The following is a 23,883-nucleotide window of genomic DNA, read 5'->3' as shown; positions in this document are numbered from 1 at the left end:
GGAGTTTCTCTTGCCTTGCTCAGGAGCTGCTCCCCTCTCCTCGACCGGCTTGCTGACACACAGCAAGCTCCAGGCTCGGGCTCTGGAGGCTGAGGCACTTGTGATTTTCACCGCAAAGACTTCATGCGGCGGCAGAGGCCTCACTTGTCCGTGGGCACTCGTGTTGTCCTTGTGCTCCTACTGGCTACTCCATGGAGCAAGAGCTGCTCGCCTGCCGTGCAGCCCACACGAGCAGTGCCCAGGGGGGAAGAGGCCTCTTCAGCTCCAGGGCCACTCAGATGAGCAGCGCAGCCTGTTTGATACAGCAAGCATTTGTACACACTTTGTACAGGCACAAACGTTGATGTTACTCATGATCCTCAGGGGGCTGCAGGCTGGCGCTGCCGTGTCCCTGCCAGGCTCTGGGCTGACCATGGCCTGAGTTGGGCTGCGCTGGTTGGAGCCTGAGCTGGGGCCCGGGGCTGCTGCCTGCCCTGACCCAGCCCCAGCTCCAGCTAGAGCAATTCTGCTGGTATTTTTAATGAGGCTTTTCTGTATTAACAACATAATATGGGTTACTTGACTGCTTTAACATTAACTGGACTAACAATATGTTCTTCTATATATAGCATATTTCTTTTTGTCCTTACAAAGATTCTGCACACTGTCATTGTGGCAAACATCCTCCCTGGATGTCTACACCAGAAGCAGGTGGAACGTGAATAATATCATAGGTGAGCAGTCAAATAAAATTCGACCAGCTGCAAGGTATTGAAGTCTTCAGTCAATCCTATATCAAATCAGCATATTGTAGGTTCTGCTCTTTTGTCATTGATTCCTTTTCTTGGAAGATATAAGCTCAAATAGTCAGTATTTGCCATCAGATACCTTTTTTTCGTGAAAGGATGAAGCAGTTGTTGCAAGGACTTGACAGAGTGGACTTGATATCCACAGTGGTTGTGCATATATTTTCAAAGAAAATGAGCACAGATTAAAGTGTTCAATATAATTAGGAAGACTCCTATTCCTACTTCCAGTTTGAACATTTTTTGTCTGATCAACTTAATCACTGTACTGACTTACTCGTTTTCTTGTGGGAGCTCTCTTGTCTCAGAGAAAAAAAATAAGCGATATGAAGTGAGATCAATAGCATCTGAATTGTGAAAACTCCCTCATGCAGAGGAAGAAAAAAAAAGCAGAAAATGCAAGAAATGGAGCTCTTTCTTAATAATGTGTTATTTTCCAGTCATATGATTGCTTCTACGGCTTCCATGTGGGCCTCGAGGTGTCCATTAAAATCTGCCCATAAGTCACTGGTACTCTTACTTTATTGTTCCCTGAGCCTGACACCTTTCGTAAGAGTTTAAGTCAATTCTTTTAAAAGTTTATTAAAGATGCTTCTGTTAATATGAACAAATACTTTGTGATCACCTCCATTATTTTCATGATTAACACAAACTAGACATACACTATATAAACTCATGACAGCAAAACCGGTTATCAAAGAAAAAATAAAAGAATATGGTCTTATAGAAAATACAGAACATCTCAATTTTGCAGTATTTAATAATATTAGAATATGTTGGCAAGAATCAAGCCAGATCCCATATATCTGTGTAACTATGATCACTTTTACAGATTCTAAAGTTTTGTGTATCATCTTACATTATCTATGTCCCATTTGCCTATTTTAATCATTGACAAAACACATATGAAGTGCTCCAAAAGCAGCTATGACTGGCCATAGTATCTATCTGAAATGCTTTATTTTCTTCTAACTTATTTTTGCCTCCTACTCTTTCACCACTCCACCTACTTCTTTCATACCTTCCATTCCTCCTTTATTTTTTTTTTCTTCTTGCTCCACTGGTCACCACTGATTTTGAGCTATCTGTACATACATACATAGGTTTGGGTGCCTACACAATGCCCACTTACCTTGGACGATTTCTGAAACTGCCCAGCAAATGGTGAATAATTAAGAATTTTTGTCTTTGTGTTACCTCTCACGACTAATGCTGTTCCATTTGCCTCTTTGGAACAGCATCTGAAAGTCAGTACGTTCCAGTCCCTGGCATCACAGCATGTTAGCTGTTAAGATGACATATTTTTTGAGACAGTTTTATTGATTTCCCCATGAACCCATTAGCTGCTTCTGGCATAGAGTACTGTCATGAAGACTTGCTCCTGATGCAAGAGCAATTCTCTTGACCTGTTAGTCACACAAATAATTGTGCAATTTACAAGCTATTTATCATAAGGATGTACTGGCATCTTTTTGGAAGAGAACAAAGTGTGCTGTTGCTAACATTGTATTCTCATTTCTATCAGAATCACAAGAAAAAAAAATGTGGTATAAAGAAAAAAACCCAACTACAACTATCATTGTTCACCTAGGAAAATTATGAGATATTTTCAGAAACTGGATATTTCCTGAACATTTTTATATGCAAAATGTAGGGTTTTTTTTCTGTAAATTAATCAAACAGAATACACACTACTGTCAGTTTCTATCATATGAGTAAGGAAATTAAAGCAGATTATCACAGAACACCGAAATGAAGTGCATTTATTTTTATCAACACTAAAACATCAAACAAAATACAGTCAAGAAAAGTTTGTTTGCTTTAATTTCAGAAAAGTAAATAAAATTTTAACTTTCTAGTGTCCTATTCAGATTTAAAAAAAAAAAATCTTACCAGTAAATCCTGGAGGACAAATACAACTGTAGTCTGCAACCAGGTCTAAACAAGTTGAATTGCTTTTACAAAAGCCATAAGTGCATTCATCAAAGTTGATTTCACAGTTCACCCCTTCAAATCCTCGGTTGGAAACAGAAAAAAAAAAAAAAAAAAAAAAAGAGAGAACTCTGCATTATTCAAGTACACCCATACCTTCCTTTCTATAGCATGGGTTTGGGTATTTTTTTCCTTTTTTCTAAATAAAAAAAAATGTTATTAATTTACTTATGTAAGAAAACTATCTTTAAGTTTTATCATTCTAAAAGCTTTTTTTTGTTCTATAAATAAAAGAGTACATCTCACCATCAAATATAATTTTAAAGGAGCTAATAATTGAAAGAAGAAACTCAGTAATCAGTAATCAGCAAAAAAGTTGAAGCTTTTGTTCAGCAGAGACTATGCATCAATATATCTAAGAACCTATGTATGTTTTGGTACTGTATGCATTTTGAGAACTTTACAGAAGAACATAATTTGTGTTTGGATTTATTCGTCTGATTACAGTTTTAAAAATCAACTCTGAAGCAGTTTCTTCTCCATTTTTTCTCTATGTGTTTCTCTCATAATAGTGATTTTCAGCAAACTAAGGAGTACAAAAGGTTTATCATGCTTGAGATTGCTGAAGAATGACCATTCCAGTATCTGACATTTTATGCTCTTGTAAATATATTCTAATTCATGGTCACACTACAAAATGACTATCATTAGCGCTGTCACAGGCCATGGCTGCAGGAAGACCATGACTAATGTTAAGCTATCAGCACCCTCAGTGCAAGGCATATTCTCATGATTTCTCAAACTGACCATGGAACGAATTCCCATTGATCCCCAAGTCATAAAACTTTGGAATTACCCTGAGTTCATTAATAATGTATATGGTAACAGTTCTCATTTGGAATCAGAGTTCAATCAGACCCATGTCTCACAGGTAACAAGTAAACCACAAAATTATCAATGCGGATGCCAAGATTTATTTTCCTAACTCAAATGATATAAGATAATCAGGCAGAGTAAACAGCAGAATCTTTTCCAAGCTTAATTTTCATCTGTCTTCCACTACCTGGCTTGGCTTTTAATTTAAACTAGCTAATGATGGAGGCTACACTTGTGTGAGTTACTTGTAGCCATTTGCTCTTTAATGATGAGTTTCATAAGATATCATAATCATTAGAATACTTGTACTGATATATAAAATATTATAAGCCATGAAATGAACCATTCATCTATACATACAAAATAATATGGTTTAAGATTAAAAACAACGGAGTATAAGAAAGTTTAAAATGTAGAAACAAACTACTGGATTATAAACCACAATCTTGACGTCTCTTTTTTTACTAAAAAGAGTTAAAAGAATCATAAAAAAAAATTCAGAAAGAACCCATTCGTGAAAGTATCTATCTCACAAAAATACTAAGTTTAAATCATTTAAAGCACTTCAGCTTTTCCCTGAACTACTTTTTCCTTGAGACCAAGGAAAAACAAGCGCTTTCCTCGCTCATTCAGGCATTGTTAAAATCATGAGTACTTTGTCAGTTAAAAGAAGCACTTACAAACATATCTGTCTCCATTCTTTATGAGAATGTTTGGTTTATTGGGTGCCTTGATGGACAAAGATGTAAATGAGACTTCAGAAAGAATAATTTATTTTCTTAAAAGAGAAGTTTTAACAATGGTTTTGAAGACTGTCATGAAGATGTTTTGCAGACTGCAGGCAATTTTGCAAATTGTCACAAATAATAAAAAATAAATTATTTTGAACAACTTACCTTCAGGGCAAAAACAAACATAGCTGTTGACATCATTCTGACAGACAGCACCATTCAAGCAGGGAGATGCATCACATTCATTCTTTTCTATTTCACAGTACTGGCCTGAAAAACCTACAAAAACAAACAAATAAACAAACAAAAACAAGATAATCTTTGGTTTTATTTATCTTTTTATTTATCTTTCTGTGTGCTACAAACATGAAACTTTTATTCAAAAATATCTTTTGTAATTAACACCAAGAGATAGTAGAATAGAGTCCACTGCGCATGGCAACTGGAAGTCAAAATTCCTGTATTTGATTAATAAAAAATATATTTTACACATTTCTTATTTCATATTAAAAATTCATATCTTTATCCCTGGAATAGCATTAGCACCATTTTCAATAATACTGCAAAAAAATTAACTGATGATAGAAATACATTCAGTTCACTTGGCCTTAAGAATATACTGTTTTTTGAAATCCAGAAACTAGGAAGACATTCACAGCTGTATACCAATAATATGCATCTTTTCAAGCATGCTGCTTGTATTAGAGGCACTTTAGTATCTTCTGGCACCTTTTAGGATTTTGCTATGTTAATATAAGAGACAGTGCATCAGTTGTATCTGTTCCATTGTCTGGTGCTTTCAAGTGTGGAGTGGAGGAGTATATGCAATACAGCACCTCAGATCTTCATCTTGTGTAAGTTATATAGCTCAAATAATACACATGAGGATGCTCTATGTTATTAAAAGAAATAAAATAGACACAATTAAAAAAAATCAAAGAAAACCTACAAGAGCCAACCTGAATTTCTCATTTTTTAGATATACTTTGACATGTAGCTTTGTTTCAAATATTGTTACTGCTCTTTGCACTAGAGTGGCGTTAGAACATGCCATCGAGGAATGCCACTCAATACAGTTGCTGGTCCTGCTCAAGGCATAACTTTTAAAGCATTGTGTCAATAATGGGTAGAACTAGATTAGTAAACCATGCATACTTCAAAACCTTATATATATATATAAAATTTGTACATTGAATTCTGCAGTTAATTTTTAACATATGGCTGATATAAACTCAGTGACTACAAGCAAGCTGTTTCACAGTTTGTTGACAAGAAGAAAGTAAATCATATCTTCATCGTTACTAAAATTGAAAAAAAAAAGTATAAAATGAAAGTGTTCCTATCCAAATGTTTTTCTTCTTTTCCTATATTCAGTATACTTCCATACACCTTACAGTAATTTTTCAAGTGGAGAAAAAGCATTCTTTTTATATTAGGTTCTCAGGACAGGAACTATGAAAAATATTTAATGAAGGCATGCCCCACACTTCTAAACAGATGTCTACTTATGTAAAGCAAAAAAAAAGACCACTTTATGTGTTTTCTGTAAAAAAGAAAAAGAAACAAGTCAATAAATTAAAACAATTCTATATGTTAGGAAAGACGAATTATTTTATGTCTCTTTTTCCTATTAATTATGTTCATTTTTAATGTCTCTAGAATCTTATTTTATTTAGAAAATAAATTCAAAATCCTTCAGAATCATGATGAAATGTCAGTCTATGATGTATTTGTGAATTCCACAAAATATAATTTGTATTGAGTTGTTGTTGACGGTTTTGTCAGCAAAATAACAACAACTGGAGATAAATAATGGATTGTCCCAATGTGATCAATGTGTAAGTTCTTTTCTCTCTTTCTGGCAGAATTATTTATGAATTCTAATATAAGACTGGGGTCTGACACAAGGTATGCAGCACAACCTTCACAGAATACAAGTGAAGGTAAATATCAGACGTGCTTTTAAAGAAACAAGTTTTCAATCTTGTCTTACACTGAATAAACCCAAAATTTTTTAGAAGATACTATGCAATTACTACTGTTAAATTATTATCATTTTCATTGCATTAGAAATCCCCAAAGCCATAGTGCGAGATACAGATTTAAAGCACACCTAACAGATGCAGCAGTCTGGACTCTGCTTAGAACTTGTGAGGACCTTATTGGAAGTTTGTCTTCTGACATTTCTATAATACTACATTTTAAATGTAGCTCTTAAGTATTTAGGATCAAAAATAAATAAGATCTGAAATACCTGAATGAAACTTTGCTCCCAGGAGAAGATACTGCCTGAGAGCAAGTTTAAGACTGTTAACCCTTCATAGAGGCTCAAATACATATCCACACCCATTACATTTTGATTAAATGTAAACAAGCTTTCTCAAACACAGCTCACTCTAAATGCCTTGTTTCAACACTGGCATACTGGTTAGTTTTTCTGAAGAGTGAAAAAATCTATAGCAGAATTGTCTGCCATATGAACTGCCAAGCTACAGGGGCCACCATGTAGATACTTGCAACATGGACCATAAGAAAAATGCAAAGCTCCACTGTGAACAGAACTGCTTGTTCACTTAGAGTCCTGTAAAGACAAAACCATCTGTGACACCATCTACATAATCATGAACTGACATATAAAATACATCTGCTTCTATTCTAGCCTCTCTGTGGCCATTAGGATCCAGAACACCACTGGGTCCCCATGACCTTTACTGTTACCTCCCAGCTCCCTGTACTTGTCTTTGATATACTCAAGGCAGTACTCTTCGCTGTACTGTTGCCACAACAGGGTTGGAAAAGGGATGAGAATCAAGGGTAGTTATGAATATGGAGGCCAGGCAAGCCTTGAAAGTCTCTGCATTGTGTCGTATTCAAGTCTTTGGTAAGCAACAGAAGTGTTCTGAGGCAGCAAGCCTGATGTGTCAGTCTGGCAACTAACACTCACCACTTTTCCTTAGTGTCAACACAAGGACTAGGCACAGCCAACCCAAATACTTTCCATTAAAGTATTTTGGCCTCATCTTCTATTACCTGGGCCCTAAGTCACAAGACAGCCGCCTTCTTTTTGCCAGAACTCATATGTCTCAGGCCACCTCCATAGTGGAGTCTCCAACCTGTACTGATTTTAATGTAGCCTCTATCAGTCCTTTATTCATTTCAACATGAATTTTGGGCTCTGACCTCTTCAAAGAAGCTTTTGATCTCCTGCATTTCCTCCTCGATACGCCATAACTGCCTTGATATGCTCAACTCCTTCCTCAGTCATCTTGTGCCTTCATCGCAGCACCTCTCCTTAGGCAAGGTTGCTGTAGCCCAGCCTCCAGTTTCAGGAAGGTGCAACACTCCTGGCAGCACCTGCTCTAATTCGTTCTTTAAAATGTCTAGTTACAAAGAGGATAGTGATTTGAAGCAGTTGTGGTAGTTTGACACTCACTGGCAGCTCTGTTGCCTCTTAATGTCAGGAGATCTCTGTGCCTCTACACCTACTGAAAATCACTGTGCAGGTACAGTGTCCTTGCTGTCCCTAAGTGCTGTGACATTGGACTTGTCATCTCTGATTGTGCTTCAAGAAGAAAATAACTCAGAAAGATTTTACCAAAGTGATCCTGGATAATGCTTTGTTGGGGACAGGGTCCATTGTCCCTATACAACATTGGCCTCTGTCTTCACTATTCCCACAGATTTTCTTTAAATTATGCTTCCTTAACTCATTAAACCCTTCTGTCTTACTCACAGGGAATGTGGAAAACAACTGATTTCTCTTTTTAGCTTTTTAAATATTTTAAGTATTTTAACTTTCATGATTGCTGTTTCCCAGCAGGCTTCTGTCTGTATCTTTAAAAAAAAAAAAAAAAAAAAAAGGAAACAAACATTTCTGTATTTCTTTATAGGTCTTGCTTATTAGATGGCTGATGGATCAGGCTCCTGTCTTTTCCCTATTCATGTATAACACAGCATTCCAACTCAGGCCATTATGTGCAGTCTGTGCTTATATATTACACTTTTCAGAACAATTCTTATTTCTTTTGCAATTACATGATATTTGTGAATCAATGTGTCCAGCTCAAATCATTGTATGGCTCCCAAATGCCCCTTTGCAGAAATACAATTTAAACAGTTGCTTCAGATGTTTAATCATATGACTTATTACTGCATATGTATAGTCTTCACATTTATTTCTATTTTTAGAAGATTTATGTTCTTCACAAAATTATTCAACTCATAAGAAAAAAAGAAGTTATACATTCTCTGTAGCTGCCTGAAAGAGCCCAACGAAAGCCGACATTCTCTTGTGAAGTATTTTTCTGTAATTGTATGGTACCGCTGACTGATGCCTTTTCAAGATCTTACAACACACAGATCATATTGTGCTGAACTGAAGCCTTGCCAGTCATTGTCTAATTCATGATTGTATGGCTGATTGTTTCTAAGTGTTGTGTTTTCCATATTCTGTGCTGACCTACTTTTTATTTTAGGCAATTTCTTTCATTTTTTGTAACAACTTTGTATTTTGCTAGGAATAGAGCTTTGAAACACACAAAGTCAAACCCATTTAAACTCAAGCTAAAATTGGGAATCATATCTGAAATTGTTAAAATGTTTGATGATCTAATTGCTGAGAAATATGTGTCATATAATTACTTCATCTCTGTGGGGGAAAGAACAATAAAAGAAAATCAAAACAACCAAATATACCAATTTACAATATAGGGTCACAAGTGATTTTTTTTAGCCATGAACAAGTGAGTGCTTTTAAACCACTAATAATGATCACTGCCTGTAAACAAACACAACAGTGGTCAACACATGACCAATACATTCAATTTTCACTAGCTTGAGTCCACAGCATCTTAGGACAACAGGCCATGAACAGGTCTGTTAGCATCAGCATTTTTTTTTTCAATAAGATCCTGGGGTTTTTTTTATATACATATATTTTATTTATTTATTTGTTTTTATTATGTAGCTTGCAAATGTTCCCAACTGGGATAATTCCCCGCTGAGCTACATCCTATTCAAAAGGTCCAAATATATATTTGAGCTAACCTGAAACATACTAGGTTTGATATAGGTGGCAAACAGCAGCTGTCTCCTCTCCAGGACTGTTTATACAGAGCACCTAAACAAGTGGTGCGACCCAGGCTGCGCTGTGCTCCGATAAGAGTTGACAATAATTCATGCAGTTTAAAGATATCCTGATCTCACAGACAGTCATTTTTACTTCCAAGGCTGGCCCCGTGCGATCTGATTATCTTCCACTTGGAAATACAGAAGAGGCAACTTGCCTGCTCTGACTTATGTCAGCTGGTAAGATCATGTCAAAAGAAAGTGAAAACTAGTAAGAAAGACAAAAGAATGAGATTAACCGATGTTGAAAAAAGAGACTTTGTAATCTAGTACACTAGTTTAGTGTAGCTAGTAGCAAGGTACTTAAATATAACTCTTCCACAGGAAATCCAAATGCAGAATTGCATTATTTGTTTATTTCTTACCATTTTATCATCAGAACGATACTCCGGGACTGTTTTTACAGCCAGCGTATAAATAAATCCCTCATGCATGCTGTTAGCTGATAGCAATTTTATCTCTGCAATACCTGGAACACGCTAAACTACTTATCCTGGATATTTTATATTCTGCATAATAAAAACTTTGACCGGAAAAAAAATCTTTAAAAAGATCTGGGATTAGAATCAACTTACAGGACACAATGAGGAACAAAACTAATTACTATAAATCCATAATCAATAAATTCTAATGCACTACATAAAGGAATTACCACATGTATAGGTGTTCTTTAAATAATACATAATTATTTATTTAATTAATGTAAACTTGTAAGCTTTAAAAACCAGGAGAATTTTTGGTTTCATCAAAAGAAATTCATTAAAATTTCCTAATTTAAAAGTCCAGACCAGTAAAATTGGAGGCACATCGTGTAAAATGTTGATATGCCAAAATGTAGTATTAAAAATTTTGCCTACAACATCATGTTGGCACTGAAGAAACTGCAAAACTCTCAGAGCAAAATCTTTCTTTGAGTAACAATGAGAAAAATGTGTCCGTAGTAAGCAACAAATAGGTAACTTCAATGTTTTGTTATATGCTATCTGATTGCTTTGCAGTTGCAAAATGATTCAGGAAGAGTTCAATGAAGACAAATGCCACCAGCTTCAAATGTCAGGATAAATGTTCAAAAAGTTAGATTGTTAAAGACATGTAGGAGTCCTCTATTCACTCCTTCTGTAGATATACTGCTTTCTGAAAAGGTGTTTCAAAAATATTTTCTCATGAGGCAGGTAGAAAACAGACATTCAAAACCAGATTTCTTAAGTTCTTCTTTCCCTAAGATGTGTTATATTATATTTATTGATAGGTAGAACAAAGCAGTATTTCTCTTCCAAGTTTTTGTTTAGTGTCTTTTACATTTCCTTGTGCATTTTCTATAAAGTTTGGCCCATGAAATTTGGTCATTTTCCATGTGGTAGGCTTGAAAAGAGGAAAAATAAAGATTTTGCCATTTAGTCTCCTATACTGGAATATTATGAACTACTAACTATGAACTATTTTTGCAACAACTTCTTGCTACTTTGCTGTCCTGCTAAGAAGTAGTTAAGAATTTCCTGATGTTGTAGAGATGGGAGACAGAACTGTAATAAAGGAATTCTAGTAATTACTTGTCTTCTGCAGTAGCAGTAACTATATTTTATCCTGTGTCCAACAAAGAGAGGACCTCCAACTTAAAGAAAAAGAAATATATATCTACTTATTGGAAGTGCTAATAAAAGGATAAAAAAGAAAAAGAACTGAAAGCCATCAGACTATTTACCCTGTGGCATTATTTCTCAGAAAAAAATAAGCCAACAAGCAAACAGATGAATTTTCTCAAATTAATAAGAAATTCCCACAAATCACAGGGGGAAGATCTCACTTTCGAAGAAGCCTCATTTTAGAAAGGAATTTGGTAAACAGTAATTGACAGTTTTGACTTCCACTAAGGTATTCTGTACCATCATTTACATACATCAAAAAAGTCAGCTGTGCTGAGTTTACAAGGATGAGGCAGCTAAGAGCTCTTGTTAGGCTTCTGTAAAGGAAGATAGGACTCAAAGACAATCACCTTCCCTCAGAATGGAGAAAATATTGAAGATAAAGAGAGAATTAAAAATACCAGTCAGAGAAGCAAAATTAGTTTTTCTTAGAAATGCAATATAAAGATTGGTGTGTCTGGAATAACATCCTGATATAAGCAGACAATGGCTTGGAATGAATATGGATATTTGATAGTCACTGAAAAAAAATGCAGTAAGAGAAGCCATGTTGGTATTATTTACAGAATTACACTATCAAATTTCCAAGAATTTAGAGAAGCACAGGAGATGCATAACTGAAATATGGAACACAGAAGTTAAAAGAATTTCCTAAGGAAAGATAATATATAAACATTTATGTATCTAGCATCCTTTCTACATATTATTCCATATTATAACTAGGTTGAAGTAATAACATACAAGTAAAAAATAATAAAAATAGGAAATCTACAATTAGGAGTGAAATAGAAAATATATTCAAACTTTCCTCAAAGGGGAGGAAGATACAGGAAAAGAAGGGAAAGGATCTTGAAAGTTTAGTTAATTAGAAAAAGAATATTTACCAACAAATGACATGGAAATCTCAAAACTCTATAAAAAAGCAATATCAACTTGCATTAAATGAATATTCAAAGAGGGAAGAAATAGAAAAGAAAAACAAAAACAAACCCTGCATCACCTATGGATTGGAATCAATACACTAAAAGACCTATTCTGTCTTTAATTTTTAAGATGCAGAGAAAATAATCTGCTCGTATATCCGATTTCTCAGGAGACAGAATTATACTATGTTAGGCATGTCTGTGTTTAATCATGCACTGGAGTGGATGACCTTCAGCCTATCTGAGTTAGATGCCACAGTTCACCTGCTGATTGCATGCACAGTCTCACATTTACAGAAGAGCGCTTTTTCAACCTGTGAAGAATATTAGGACGGAGAAAATTATTTGTGACACGAGAAGAATTCTGCTCAAACCATAGGTCATCCTTGTTTACATAACTTATGTTTTAATTCACTATTTAACACTTTTGTTTGTTTGTTTGTTTGTTCAGTTCTTAGATATCTCTTGGGGATGAAACCTTACATATTAACATTAACAGGCATTAGTCCTAAATGACCAAACAGTAAAAATGTGTTTCTTTAATTTTTAACTCCAACTAGATAACACAGTTGTACTGATCACATCAACTCTGAAGAGTTAAAAGTCCCTTTCCACATACTATTAATTACATTCTCAGACCTTGGCTTGCATGAAACAAAAGCATGCCAAATCAAAGAAAAAAATCTTCCTTGGCAATCTTAATTTGGGTACCAATTTACCTACAGACTATACCAGATGTTGAGAGAGCAAAGATGAAGAGGGATGGATGTTAGTCACTGTCACCACTAGAAACACCAGATGGTGCTACACGTGGTCCTGCATCCTCCCAGATTATCCTCCCAGATTATTTGTATTTCTCTCTGCTAATCTTTGCATTGTTACCCTCTTAAAGCAAACAAAAATATACGGCATTGGTTAAAAGCATATGAATTCACTACGTTATGGGTATTAGAGGGTGTGACATGTTTACTGTGTATAGATCATTGTACTTCAGTGATATACAGAATCATCAGATAACTCACTTTTTGCTAAAAATGACCCACATAAAAAAATAAGATTGATTCTGTCCTTACTTATGCCTCTGTAAATCAGGGCAACTCTGCTGAAATTCAATGCAATTTCCTAATACTGCTGTAAAACTGGTGAATGTGGTATTAAACCAAGTCCTATGTTTCTTCAGACAGCACAGTATTTCTAAGCCAAACACACTTAAAAAAAAAAAATCAAGGGTTTAGCTATATTTTCTTTCTTCTAAGGTTTTAAAATTTTCCTGCTGTCCTTGGAACTTATAAAAAATAAGAGCATTGGGATTTTAAAGTGTGTTAAATAGATAATTTGCTCATCTCAGCATATATCTAATATCTAAAAGAAAAGTTTTAAATACATGGAAACTTATTTTAACTCAGAAGATTTCTCAGTAGAACCATAGCACATTACTTTTTCAGGGAAAAGAATCCACCCAAACTTTTATTACTTATATTACTTATCCTTTCCCTACATGTCTATACTCCCTGGCCACAGTCTCACAGGCTTAAATCCCATTTTCTCCAAATTATACTAGTTAACTTCATAGAAGATGAATCTGTTGCTGTCTATTCTTGCATCAGTATTGTAATTTTGCCTTAACATCAAGTGGCAAAGACTCAAATATCCTCCTCCTGAGCATCTCAAAACATCATCTTCTGAAGGCTGGATACAGGAGAGACTACAGGGTCTGCAAATTGGCTACTGGAAGGACCAGTAGGTCCACATCAGAGACTAGACAGACCATGAGATCTGTGAGGTGGCTATTAACAAGGCCACAGGACAGGTCCAGGACAGCTACCAGAGACCCGTTTGCCCACATGTGTCTGTGTAGCTGGAAGACCAGGGGATCCAGGGGATGGTGATCATGTGTATCATGTATTTATGATTTACCTCTCTTTACGTTTACATTTACTTTACATTTCCTAAATATCACTGAGCAGTCATATTTGGAAAAAAGAAATTCACTTGATAGTATACGAAAGGCTAGTACACAGGAAGAAATATGATATATGAAAAGGAACAATATTAAGGATCAAAACTGCAACAGTTAAGGTCAAATTCGTCTTTCCTCTGCCTTGTAAAGGCCACATAGCTCTTGCCCTGTGTGTGCTTAATGGCTGATACAGTTCCGTCTCGGAAAGGCTCTCATGCCATTTCGTCTATACCCACATAACCAAGTTGTTCCCTCAGGGATCAGGGGCACAGCTTTGTGATTATGAGTGGTCCATGTTAGTGCTTTGCCTTATAACGGTCAGACATGTCTTTCAAGGGTAGCCTGAGCCTAAGATTCGCTCGTCAATGTGATGCTTCTTTATTAAAAGAACATAAGTTCACAAATACAAAGACCTTACAAGCACAAAACCAAAACAGGTTTGTAGTCATATCATCAGACTTTTGATATTCAAATGCAATTTTTATTGTTGCAGTAATCTTGTGTTTATTGCTACGATGTAAAGGAGACTTTTTGATGTTATCGTGAAAAACAGCATGCATGTGAACATGAATACTCCAATAGCAATGACCACCCTGTACTCAGAAAGACAGAAAATAAATCCTAACCTTCATGTTTTCAAGTATTGCAGATACCAGTGGCATCGGCAGTAGGTACCAGCTGCTTGTTGGTTCATGGGCACAAGGAGATGTGCCCCATTGCTCTCTGCACACATCCTACTCACACAAGCACTTGCCTTTCCCCCATGAAGGACCTCAACCCTTGTCCTCCGCCCTCTTACTGCATGTAGCCACTTTGGCAGCCCCAACCCTATGCTTTCTGGACAAGGAAAAAATCTTATTCCTTCATCCATCTGACCCCTCTTTCCAACAGCCAGTATTAAGCACTAGCAAGGAGAAACCTGCCCCATAAGTAAATATTTCCATGTAGTTCCAGTGAAAAGACATCTATCCAAAAGCAAACATTTCCATGCAGTCTGGAGCATAATTATGAGAATCCCCCATGTAATGACATAATGTAATCTTCATAACACCGTAAAGAAAATACGATGAAAATAAACATTGTAGTTCAGTGCTAGATGAAAATATAGTGGTATTGTTTTCCTATAAAAGTAGGCAAATAAATTATGATCTGTATCAATATTTTGACATTGCCTTCACTGAATGGAGAATAGCTATCATCAAGATTTATTAGAGACAATGCAGCTGTTAAACAACATTTTCTCTAAATTGGAAATTCAAGCAAAAATATCTGATTTCAATTATAGCAAGGAAGGAATAGTGACTGACAATTTTGGAGGATGAGGATCTAGGTCTAGAAAAATATAGCATAATTTACAAAGTATATAGTTTGGTAATTTTTGCCAACATATTCTTACATCAAAGTTGTTATTTTTGGGTTTCAAGTTTTATAGCTCATAGCTTTTTATTTTGGAATTCACCCTCAGGATGGAGATGAGATTTCTGTTTTCATTAATACTAGCCATATTTTTTTCAGCTAATGGAAAAGAATACACCATAAATAGCCAAGAGTAAGGAAGCGTTGTTTGCAAAATTCTCTAATTTTTATAGGACAGTAGATATTCTGTATATATATATATGTGTGTGTGTGTGTGTGTGTGTGTAATCAGCTGACATAATAATTCTTTATATGTCATAACATAAGCATTCTTTTGTTTTATAGGAGGCTAATGTTAAGAAATAAATTTTAAAAAAGGAAAAATATTTTCAGTGTCTCATAATCAAAGAAACCATGAGTTAAACAAAAAAGTGATTATTTCAATAGGAATGATGGAATTAAATCATGTTTGGAATATATGATGCTTGACAATTTGATTCTACCTAAAAATATATCTAAATAATTCCTTCTCATTCTCACAGGAAAGACCACAACCATAGCAAAAGTAATCTGCAATTGGAATATGCCAGAGAAATGACAGATTTTGTGAGTCTTGTAGGCATCCTGTTTAACAAGAACTCCCTAGATGCTTAAATTCATTAGATAATATCCCGACCCACTAAAGACAAAGACCTCTTTGCTATTCTAATTTATTTTTAAAATGCCTCTGTTTGTAAAAAAAAAGAACAATATATTTTGTATAACACCATTAATTTCTACAAAATTACATAAATACAAATGTATTCCAGGATCAGCTTCATGGGAATTTGAACCTGGACACTTTACGTGAAAGTAGCAGTTTACAAAGTGATGAGACTCTCAAATATATTCCAAGGATGATGCAAGGAACTGAAAAATATTTTGTGTTATGCTCCTTAAAATCTCGGCTCATTTTAAAATGTCAGACTAAGCCAGATGCTGAAGTAGGTTATATGTGAATCGGCCACAGACAGGTTACACATTGAAAAATAAGGGGTATTTTGAAACTGATCTACACTTCCAGCAATATGTGAATTTTCCTTCTTGGATTCCCAAGGCAAAATCATTACATTATTAAAAAGCCTCCTTGAGAAGAGAGGAATATCAATTCTGTCTGCAAAAATGGTTGATAGAAAGCCAGAGAAATGGCACTTTTTTTTTTTTTTTTTTTGCTTCAAACACATATTGACAAAGTACAGAAAGGCAAGAAAAACAGCACATTAAAAGAAAGAAAAAAAAAGTATGCAAAAAAGGGTAGGGAAATACTGATGCTATCGCATGATCCAGGACTCAGAATGTTACTTAGTCTAGCAGAATGGAGGCTGAAAGGAGATGCTAAAACAATGAGAAAAAGTACCCCAAAAGGTGAACGATAATTGAACAGATAAATGTCATGAATAAAAATAATTAAGTTTTCCATTAAAAGAAATACATTCAATATTAGAAAATCTTAATCAGCAGAGAATAGCGAGATTCTTGCTGGATCTTATCTTCGGCTTGGAACAGTGAGGATAAAAACTCACTGATTCCAAGTACTTTTACCAGTAACCGTTGGAGGAAGTCAAAACAGGCCAAGTGTAGGAAAACAGATTGCGAGAAAGTTGATTGTAACGACTGGAGACTAGAAATACTACATCTGAAAGTCTTTTTCTGTCATGCATTCAGTAGATTTCTTCATTTTTGACAGTTTTTTTAAAAAAGACATCTTATTGAAGCCAGGAGTATACTGAAAGCTGGAGTATAAGCAGAAGGTAAGTTGTGACAAACAAAACAAAATAAAACAAAGAGAGCCAAACAGAGCAGTAGAACAATTTTGTCATAAGCAATTTAGAAAATTCATCTAGTCATTGTGGTCTGGATTGCTGTTTTTCTTCTGGGGTTTAGGAATGAATATCAGGATTTTTTAAAAAATACAAATATTTATATGTGTGTAAATGTCTGTGATACCTATGAATTCTTTTTTCAGAGATCTTCACATTAACTCCAATGGAAGTAGTTATTTGACAATAGAGGCAGGATTCAGTAATCTAAACCTTTGAGATGTTCTAGGGCACTGAACTCATCCTCATAGGACAGATGTGAAATAGGGCTTCAAGAAGTCTTGGAGTCCAAGACATGTCAGTGGGTGCCTATGTTTCGGCTACAGAACCCCCCATTTAGAAGGTCTGTAAACATCTGAAATTGATACTTTATCGATCTTAAAATCATTCATCACACGATCATAGAATATTTTGTGTTGGAAGGAACCTTTGGAGGTCTCTCATCCAGCCCTCTGCTCAAAGCAGATCCAATGAGATCAGATTGCTCAAGGCTGCCTAAGTTGAGGTTTGAGCAAATCCAAGGATGGGGGTTCTGCAATCACTCTGGGTAGGCTGGACAAGAGTATGGTAATAATAATAACAATATATTAGATATTGGATATTTTAGATATATGTGTGTGTACATATATGCATATGTATGTGTATACAGAAACAAAATACATACATCAACACATCTCATATATACATTAATATATTACATGCACATACATACATTTATATATTTATATATATCAGAATTTATATAAATCAGAATTTCCTGTGTTGCAGCTTGTATCTTTTGCCTCTTGTCCAATCACTTGAACACTTCTGAGAAGACTTGTTCTCTCTTCTCTACATTCTCCCACTAGGGAGTTGCAGACAGCAATAAGATCCCCCCTTCACCTTTTTTTTTCCAAAAGACGAGCAGTCCACGTTCTCTCAGACTCTCCTTACAAGGTTATGTGCCCAAGTATTAACCATCTTGCTGGCTCTCCACTGGATTCACTCCACTATGTCCCACTAAATCAAAGCCTTTCTTGCACTGAGTAGCCAATATAACAATACAGTAGTAAAGTAAAACTTGCTACTTACCAAATTTACTAAATTACCTAGAAGCATATTGTGATGTATACTATGCTAAAATGCATCCAAAATATTGTGAAGAAAAAAAAATAGGTTTGCTGCTACTACATGCTGTATTCTAAAGTATTTATTACATCTTCACAAAAAAATACTCATCATCCCTCCTGATTCTCTTAAATCTATATAATTGAATTGTGCTGGTATGGGGTATTAATGAGAGAATATAAAATTGCTTACATACCACAGTTTTCATTTGATACTATGACAGCTTCTTATTATCAATCTATATCAGCAACATGAGTGTGTATACAAAATACTTTTTCAAAGATGAGGATTAACATAGAATCACCTTAGCATTGCACCAAGCATTATTCAAAAGAAAATTCAGAAGCAATCTCTTCAAGTGTTGTAATGAACTAAGAACATAGAAAGTAGCTATTATTTATTAACTAAAGTTTTACAGAAAACTTTTTACACAATGCTGTAAACAGATGTCACCCATAGTATCAGGGGGTTGATCTCATACCTAGTAATATTAGAGTGCAGAAACATTTACTCTTGGATTGGATGTACTGTGCATATTATAAGCAAAAAGAAATTATTCATTTTCAGGTTACACAGGATTAAACAGAGAGGGAAAGAGATAGTGTATAAAATTGCAATGGTAACATTAGCTATTGCTTTCCCTAATTTTGAAGTCTTAATTATTCTTTTAATACAGATTGTGGGTATAATTTATGCACCATAGGCTCATTCGGCTAGTAACAAGAAAACAAGTCCACAGTCATGCAGAGGATTGCACATGGGCAAGCTGTTCTGCCCCTATTGACCTCCATGGGGTGAATTATTCCAGATAAGAGCATCCTCAACATATGTACTTAATTTCTGTGTGAAGTACTAATCTAAAACAAATTAATAGAAGAAATGGCATACTGGAAATAAATCTAGAAGCACTGAAGAACAGAATTGCATTTTCTATTGAACTCTGAGGTACTGAATTATTATACAGATGGTTCAGCATCTTTCTATATCTCCATCTAGATGCTTTTCACATCTCTAGCTATTCTGAGTTAAACCATTGCTAATTCCATGAGGATAGGATAGGAAGAGAACATCTATAACTTGGCTACTATATCTGCAGTGATCTACCCTGCATCCCTATGGGATATCATGTCATGTTTTCATTTTTTAAGTATTCTGTAGACTGAGCATAGGATATGAAAATATCAGAAAACTTCAGAACAGAGAGAGAACTGTAACATTAAAATTGTCTGCTACAAGGGGTTAGACTTATTTGTACAGGAGATAAAGCTTTCTTGACAGCCAGTTCAAGCCCGCAGAACAAATTTCAATAGGCATTAAGAATAAACATATACCACAGAATACTTCAATTATTTTAAAAATCCCTAATGATTTGTCCTTGCAGAGTAAAATAAAGAAAGACTTACATGTGGCAGATGCTAGTCACAAAAACCATAATGTGGGCCTGAAAAAAAAAAACCCAAAATGCCACCTGACAGCAGGATTGCATAAAAATGTGCAAGCTAAGGCTTGCTGAATATCCTTGTTGTACAGTGGGAGATCTTCCAGGTTTTCTTTTCGATCTACCTTAATTCTCAAATGCCCTATGAAATTTTGTTTAAAGATGAAAGGCATCACAGCCATTTCATCCATTTCTGTTAAGAACAGGATTTTTTATTTATTTATTTTTACAACAGTATCTGCCTTTTCGAGAGCTTGTCATTATGTTAGACAATTTTATAAAGTCACATCAAAACAAAGGATGCATGAACAGAACCTTGGTACCTCCTACTGTTAAAATACAGATGCCAGCACAAAGAGTTTGGTTCCAAGTGTGAAGCTGAACATACTTGTTTCTACAGCTGGCACAGTGATAACATTGTTTAGTTGTTTAATTCATACAGTAAGCCTAAAGAATTTATCTGTAGGCCTAGGGAACTCTTCCTAAATTTCTCACGTCCAGGACTTAGAGCTTGAATAAAAGCTATAACATACGATGTACACGTGTATTATTGTAAGACAATGCAACATATCTATACAGCCATTTTGCCCTGGTGTAAATATACTAAAGGCAATATATTTGAAAGGTTAAAATAACTGTTTTTTTCTTTTTTTTATGTTTTGTTTTGATGCTGTTATTTCTTATTGCATCTGTCCTTTTTTGTAGCACTGTCTTATTTTACATTTATTTTTCTAATACAGGCTTTAAACTGAAATCAAGCACAAATATTCTTGATTAATTTGCTGTAAAAGAAATACAGACAAAGGGTATTACTAATTGTACATCTGGACTCCAATAACCAGATGGGAACTTTTCTGTCCAAGAAACTAAAATTCTCATGCGTATAACTATGATATGTTTGTTGCCCACTGGCGGACACACACCAAGGATGCCAATTTTTTCAGATAAATATCTCAGGGGACATGAAACATTGCTAATTTATTTAAATAATTCAACAGAATATTAATAATTCCACAATTCCTTAGACTCATAAGTCTGCTTATATTATCTGTCCTTATAAATAAAGTATTCAGGACACATCTTTTCCCTAACAAAAAACACAAACATAAGTTCAGAAACAGTCTGGAGGTGAGCCTTAAATTTCAATGGAAAATACTTCAGATGATGTAGCATTGGAACTTGAACTTGTGGGTGATGCCTGTGTAAATTCTATTACATAAAGAATTAATGAAGGCTCCCTAATTTTATGGAATTTCTAGTGACAAGGATACTGAATGTGATTCTCAGTGACACTGGTTGAATTTTCAGCCGTGAAATTAGTTAGCCATTCATCACTTAACATGACCATCATACGCAAAAAATAGCTTAACTTGTGAACATTATCAGGCAGCAGATAGTTGGCCATATATATAGGTGTGTGGGGATGTCCAAAATTGAACTTTTGAATTCTCAAGTAGAAGCCTGCTAGTTGCAGCTGATATGTGTTGGTTGTAAAGTTTGGTAACACCTGGACCATACAGAATATGCACATCCTCAGTCTTCCAGATAATAAAGAGATATGAGACAGCACCACCAATTAGGAAACTGACCAGCCATTTTGATTCTGCAGCTAGACTATTCCAACTGAGGAAACTGGGGTTTTGTCATCTGAAATAGAAGAACGGCTGTTTTTACTGTTTAGCCCATGTTTGGTTGCGCTTTGCATGTCCTCCTACCCATACTACGGGGATAGGGTGTTCTGGAATTTGTTCTCTCACCCTTATCTCTTTATTGCTGCAGAATAAAAGTTAAGGGTCCCACCTGCCTGTGATGACAAACCCACAAAATGCAGCTGTTGAGATAGGAACTGTTGACTACTTTGTACCTAATCAGAGAGAGCTTTCGTACTTCAGTGTAGTGGCAGCTCTAGTTTTTGAACCAATATCTCTTGTGTTTTGTGTTTCCGCAATTGAAAAATGTGAAATCATCAAGTCCAGCTTTATATTCATGCTTTAAGAATTAAAAACTTTCATCTAGTGGATCAGGAGAGTTTAAAATGATAAGATTTAAAAATTAATAATTATACAGACATCGTTTATATATCTTACAAATGAATCCTTACTGCTTTTACTCAGAAGAGAATTTGCCAACAGTGACAATCAAGTGAGAGCTTTACAGGTTGCCAATGAACCGCTGTTAAATTTCCAGATGTATAACTAGTTCTAATTGAAATTGAGTGGGGATAAATTAACTACTCTGAGAAACATAATATATATTGGTTCTTTAGTCTAGAAAGTACTCTAATATACTGAATGTATAACTTAAATTTCCTCTTTTAGGTCCTTAAAAATCAAGGAGTGGCTGACAGTTTGAGTAAACTCAATGATTCACTGTAGTTTTCCAGAAGAATTAAGAATGTAGTTTAAAGATATGCTTGTAGAGTAGTTTTGAAGTGTTAGAAATGCCCTTATTAGAGAGGGATACATAGCTTATTATATTATATTTTAATTTCTTCTGCTGTTTTATACTAGTTTATACACAGTCCTGCAACTAATTGCAAGAAAGTAATACAAGATACCATAAGCAACCCAAATAATTTGCAAACTAAGCCTAAGGTGAGGGAAGTGGTTAACAAGTTCAGAAGAGGCAGCACATACTATGACAATACAAAATCCCTTTCATAAATGGCAGATATATTCCAATTACTGAAAATTTAGATTATATAAAAATATCAGGATAATAACTTATTTTTCTGTATTTGTAAGACAAAGTGATTACATTGAAATAAAATAGTAAAATGTAATTACCATATTTCTATAACTAAATTATTTTAAAATCACAGAATCACAGAATAAAACAGGTAAGAAGGGATTTTAAGCAGTCATCTAGATGAACAACCTGTTCAAATTAGTGTCAGCTATGAGATCAGACTGGGTTGCCCAGGGCTTTATCCAGCCTGTTTCTGAAAAACCTCGTAAGGATAAAAATGGCACAACCTCTCTTGACAGCATGTTTCATTGCTCAAATGTTCTCATTTGAGTGAGTGGTGAGAAGTTTTTCCTTTAAAAAGTCAGAACTTCTTTTGTTTTAACTTCCTTCAACTTCTCCACCCTCTCCCCCTCAAGCATTTCTGCTTCACCAGCAAGATCAAGGAGACCACCACTGGGACTCCCATGCCCTTAATCCTTAAATCCTGGCCTCAGGGTCTCCCTTGTCCATATTGCTGGCACTTATGTAGTAGGGTCTGAGCACTGAGTAAGCTTCAGCAGATTCTCCGTAACATTCTGGATCCAAGTGCCTAGACACCAACAAACCTCCACAGACAAAAATTTAGGGCACGTAAGTGCCTCCAGTCCTTTCAGGATGGCATTTCCAATAGCTATAATACTCATTTTCTTCTTTGTACATGTACTTGATTCAGACTCTGCTTGCCAAACCTCAGATCCATGACCTAACCAGATCACTGCCCAATCAGAGTTAGAAAGAGAGCTACAAATATATTATTGGAAATGACAGGTTTCCATCTTCTCCCATTTTGAGAGTTTCCATCCAATGCTTTTTCCAAGGTTGCCTCCATCTTTCTTGACTGCCTCGCAGTACAGCGCTTGGCTTCTTGGTCCTGCAGGGTTTCTGTGAAGAGCCTATTGATTTGTTGTTCATCTTCTCTGACGAACAGATGCTAACCTTCTCCCACAGCCCCTACACTTGGTCCCTGCTCCTCACCCAGCACACACCTCCTGTAGCAAGTACACCATTACCAAACCCTGCAGCAACCCATGGGCAGACACCACCTGCCACCTGTGAATACGACGGCGCCATCCTCCTACCCTAGAGCTCTTGTCTGGGTTGAGGCCGTTAGTATGGTGACTGTGCTGCATCATGGTTCAGAAACAATGTCATGTGGTGCATCACCACCACTGCTCTGTAGGCAGAGGCCTCCCCTGGGCTCCTTTGCACCCTTTCTGTGACAACGGCTGTGATCATTAGCTCTGCTTTCAGCACAACAGATTTTTGGCTGCTAAATGTTTTGCTGCCAATGTTTTGGCTGCTAAATATTCAACAAGAATTCTCTCTTCTCATTAACATATCTTACTAGTACTGCTGATAATTTTATTTTTAGTAATATGATTAAGATGGGAGTTTTTTATGCTTTATATTGTTTTTAAC

General features: G+C 35.5%; 1 protein-coding gene across 1 annotated transcript in view; it reads right to left on the bottom strand.

Moving 5' to 3' along the window:
* The window catches only part of EYS (EGF-like photoreceptor maintenance factor), a 636,352-nt gene that overhangs the window by 543,639 nt on the left and 68,830 nt on the right, over nucleotides 1-23,883 (bottom strand). The window contains exon 3 of the mRNA XM_088531218.1: nucleotides 2,679-2,801. Within this exon, the coding sequence (XP_088387344.1) occupies nucleotides 2,679-2,801 (123 nt within the window). The remainder of the gene's footprint in view (nucleotides 1-2,678; nucleotides 2,802-23,883) is intronic.

The sequence above is a fragment of the Tinamus guttatus genome, unplaced genomic scaffold (assembly GCF_059628265.1).
Source record: "Tinamus guttatus ecotype Peru unplaced genomic scaffold, ASM5962826v1 Tinamus_guttatus_pri_ptg000402l, whole genome shotgun sequence".
In the NCBI taxonomy this organism is placed as follows: Eukaryota; Metazoa; Chordata; class Aves; order Tinamiformes; family Tinamidae; genus Tinamus; species Tinamus guttatus.
This window is presented reverse-complemented; position numbering and strand designations above follow the sequence as displayed.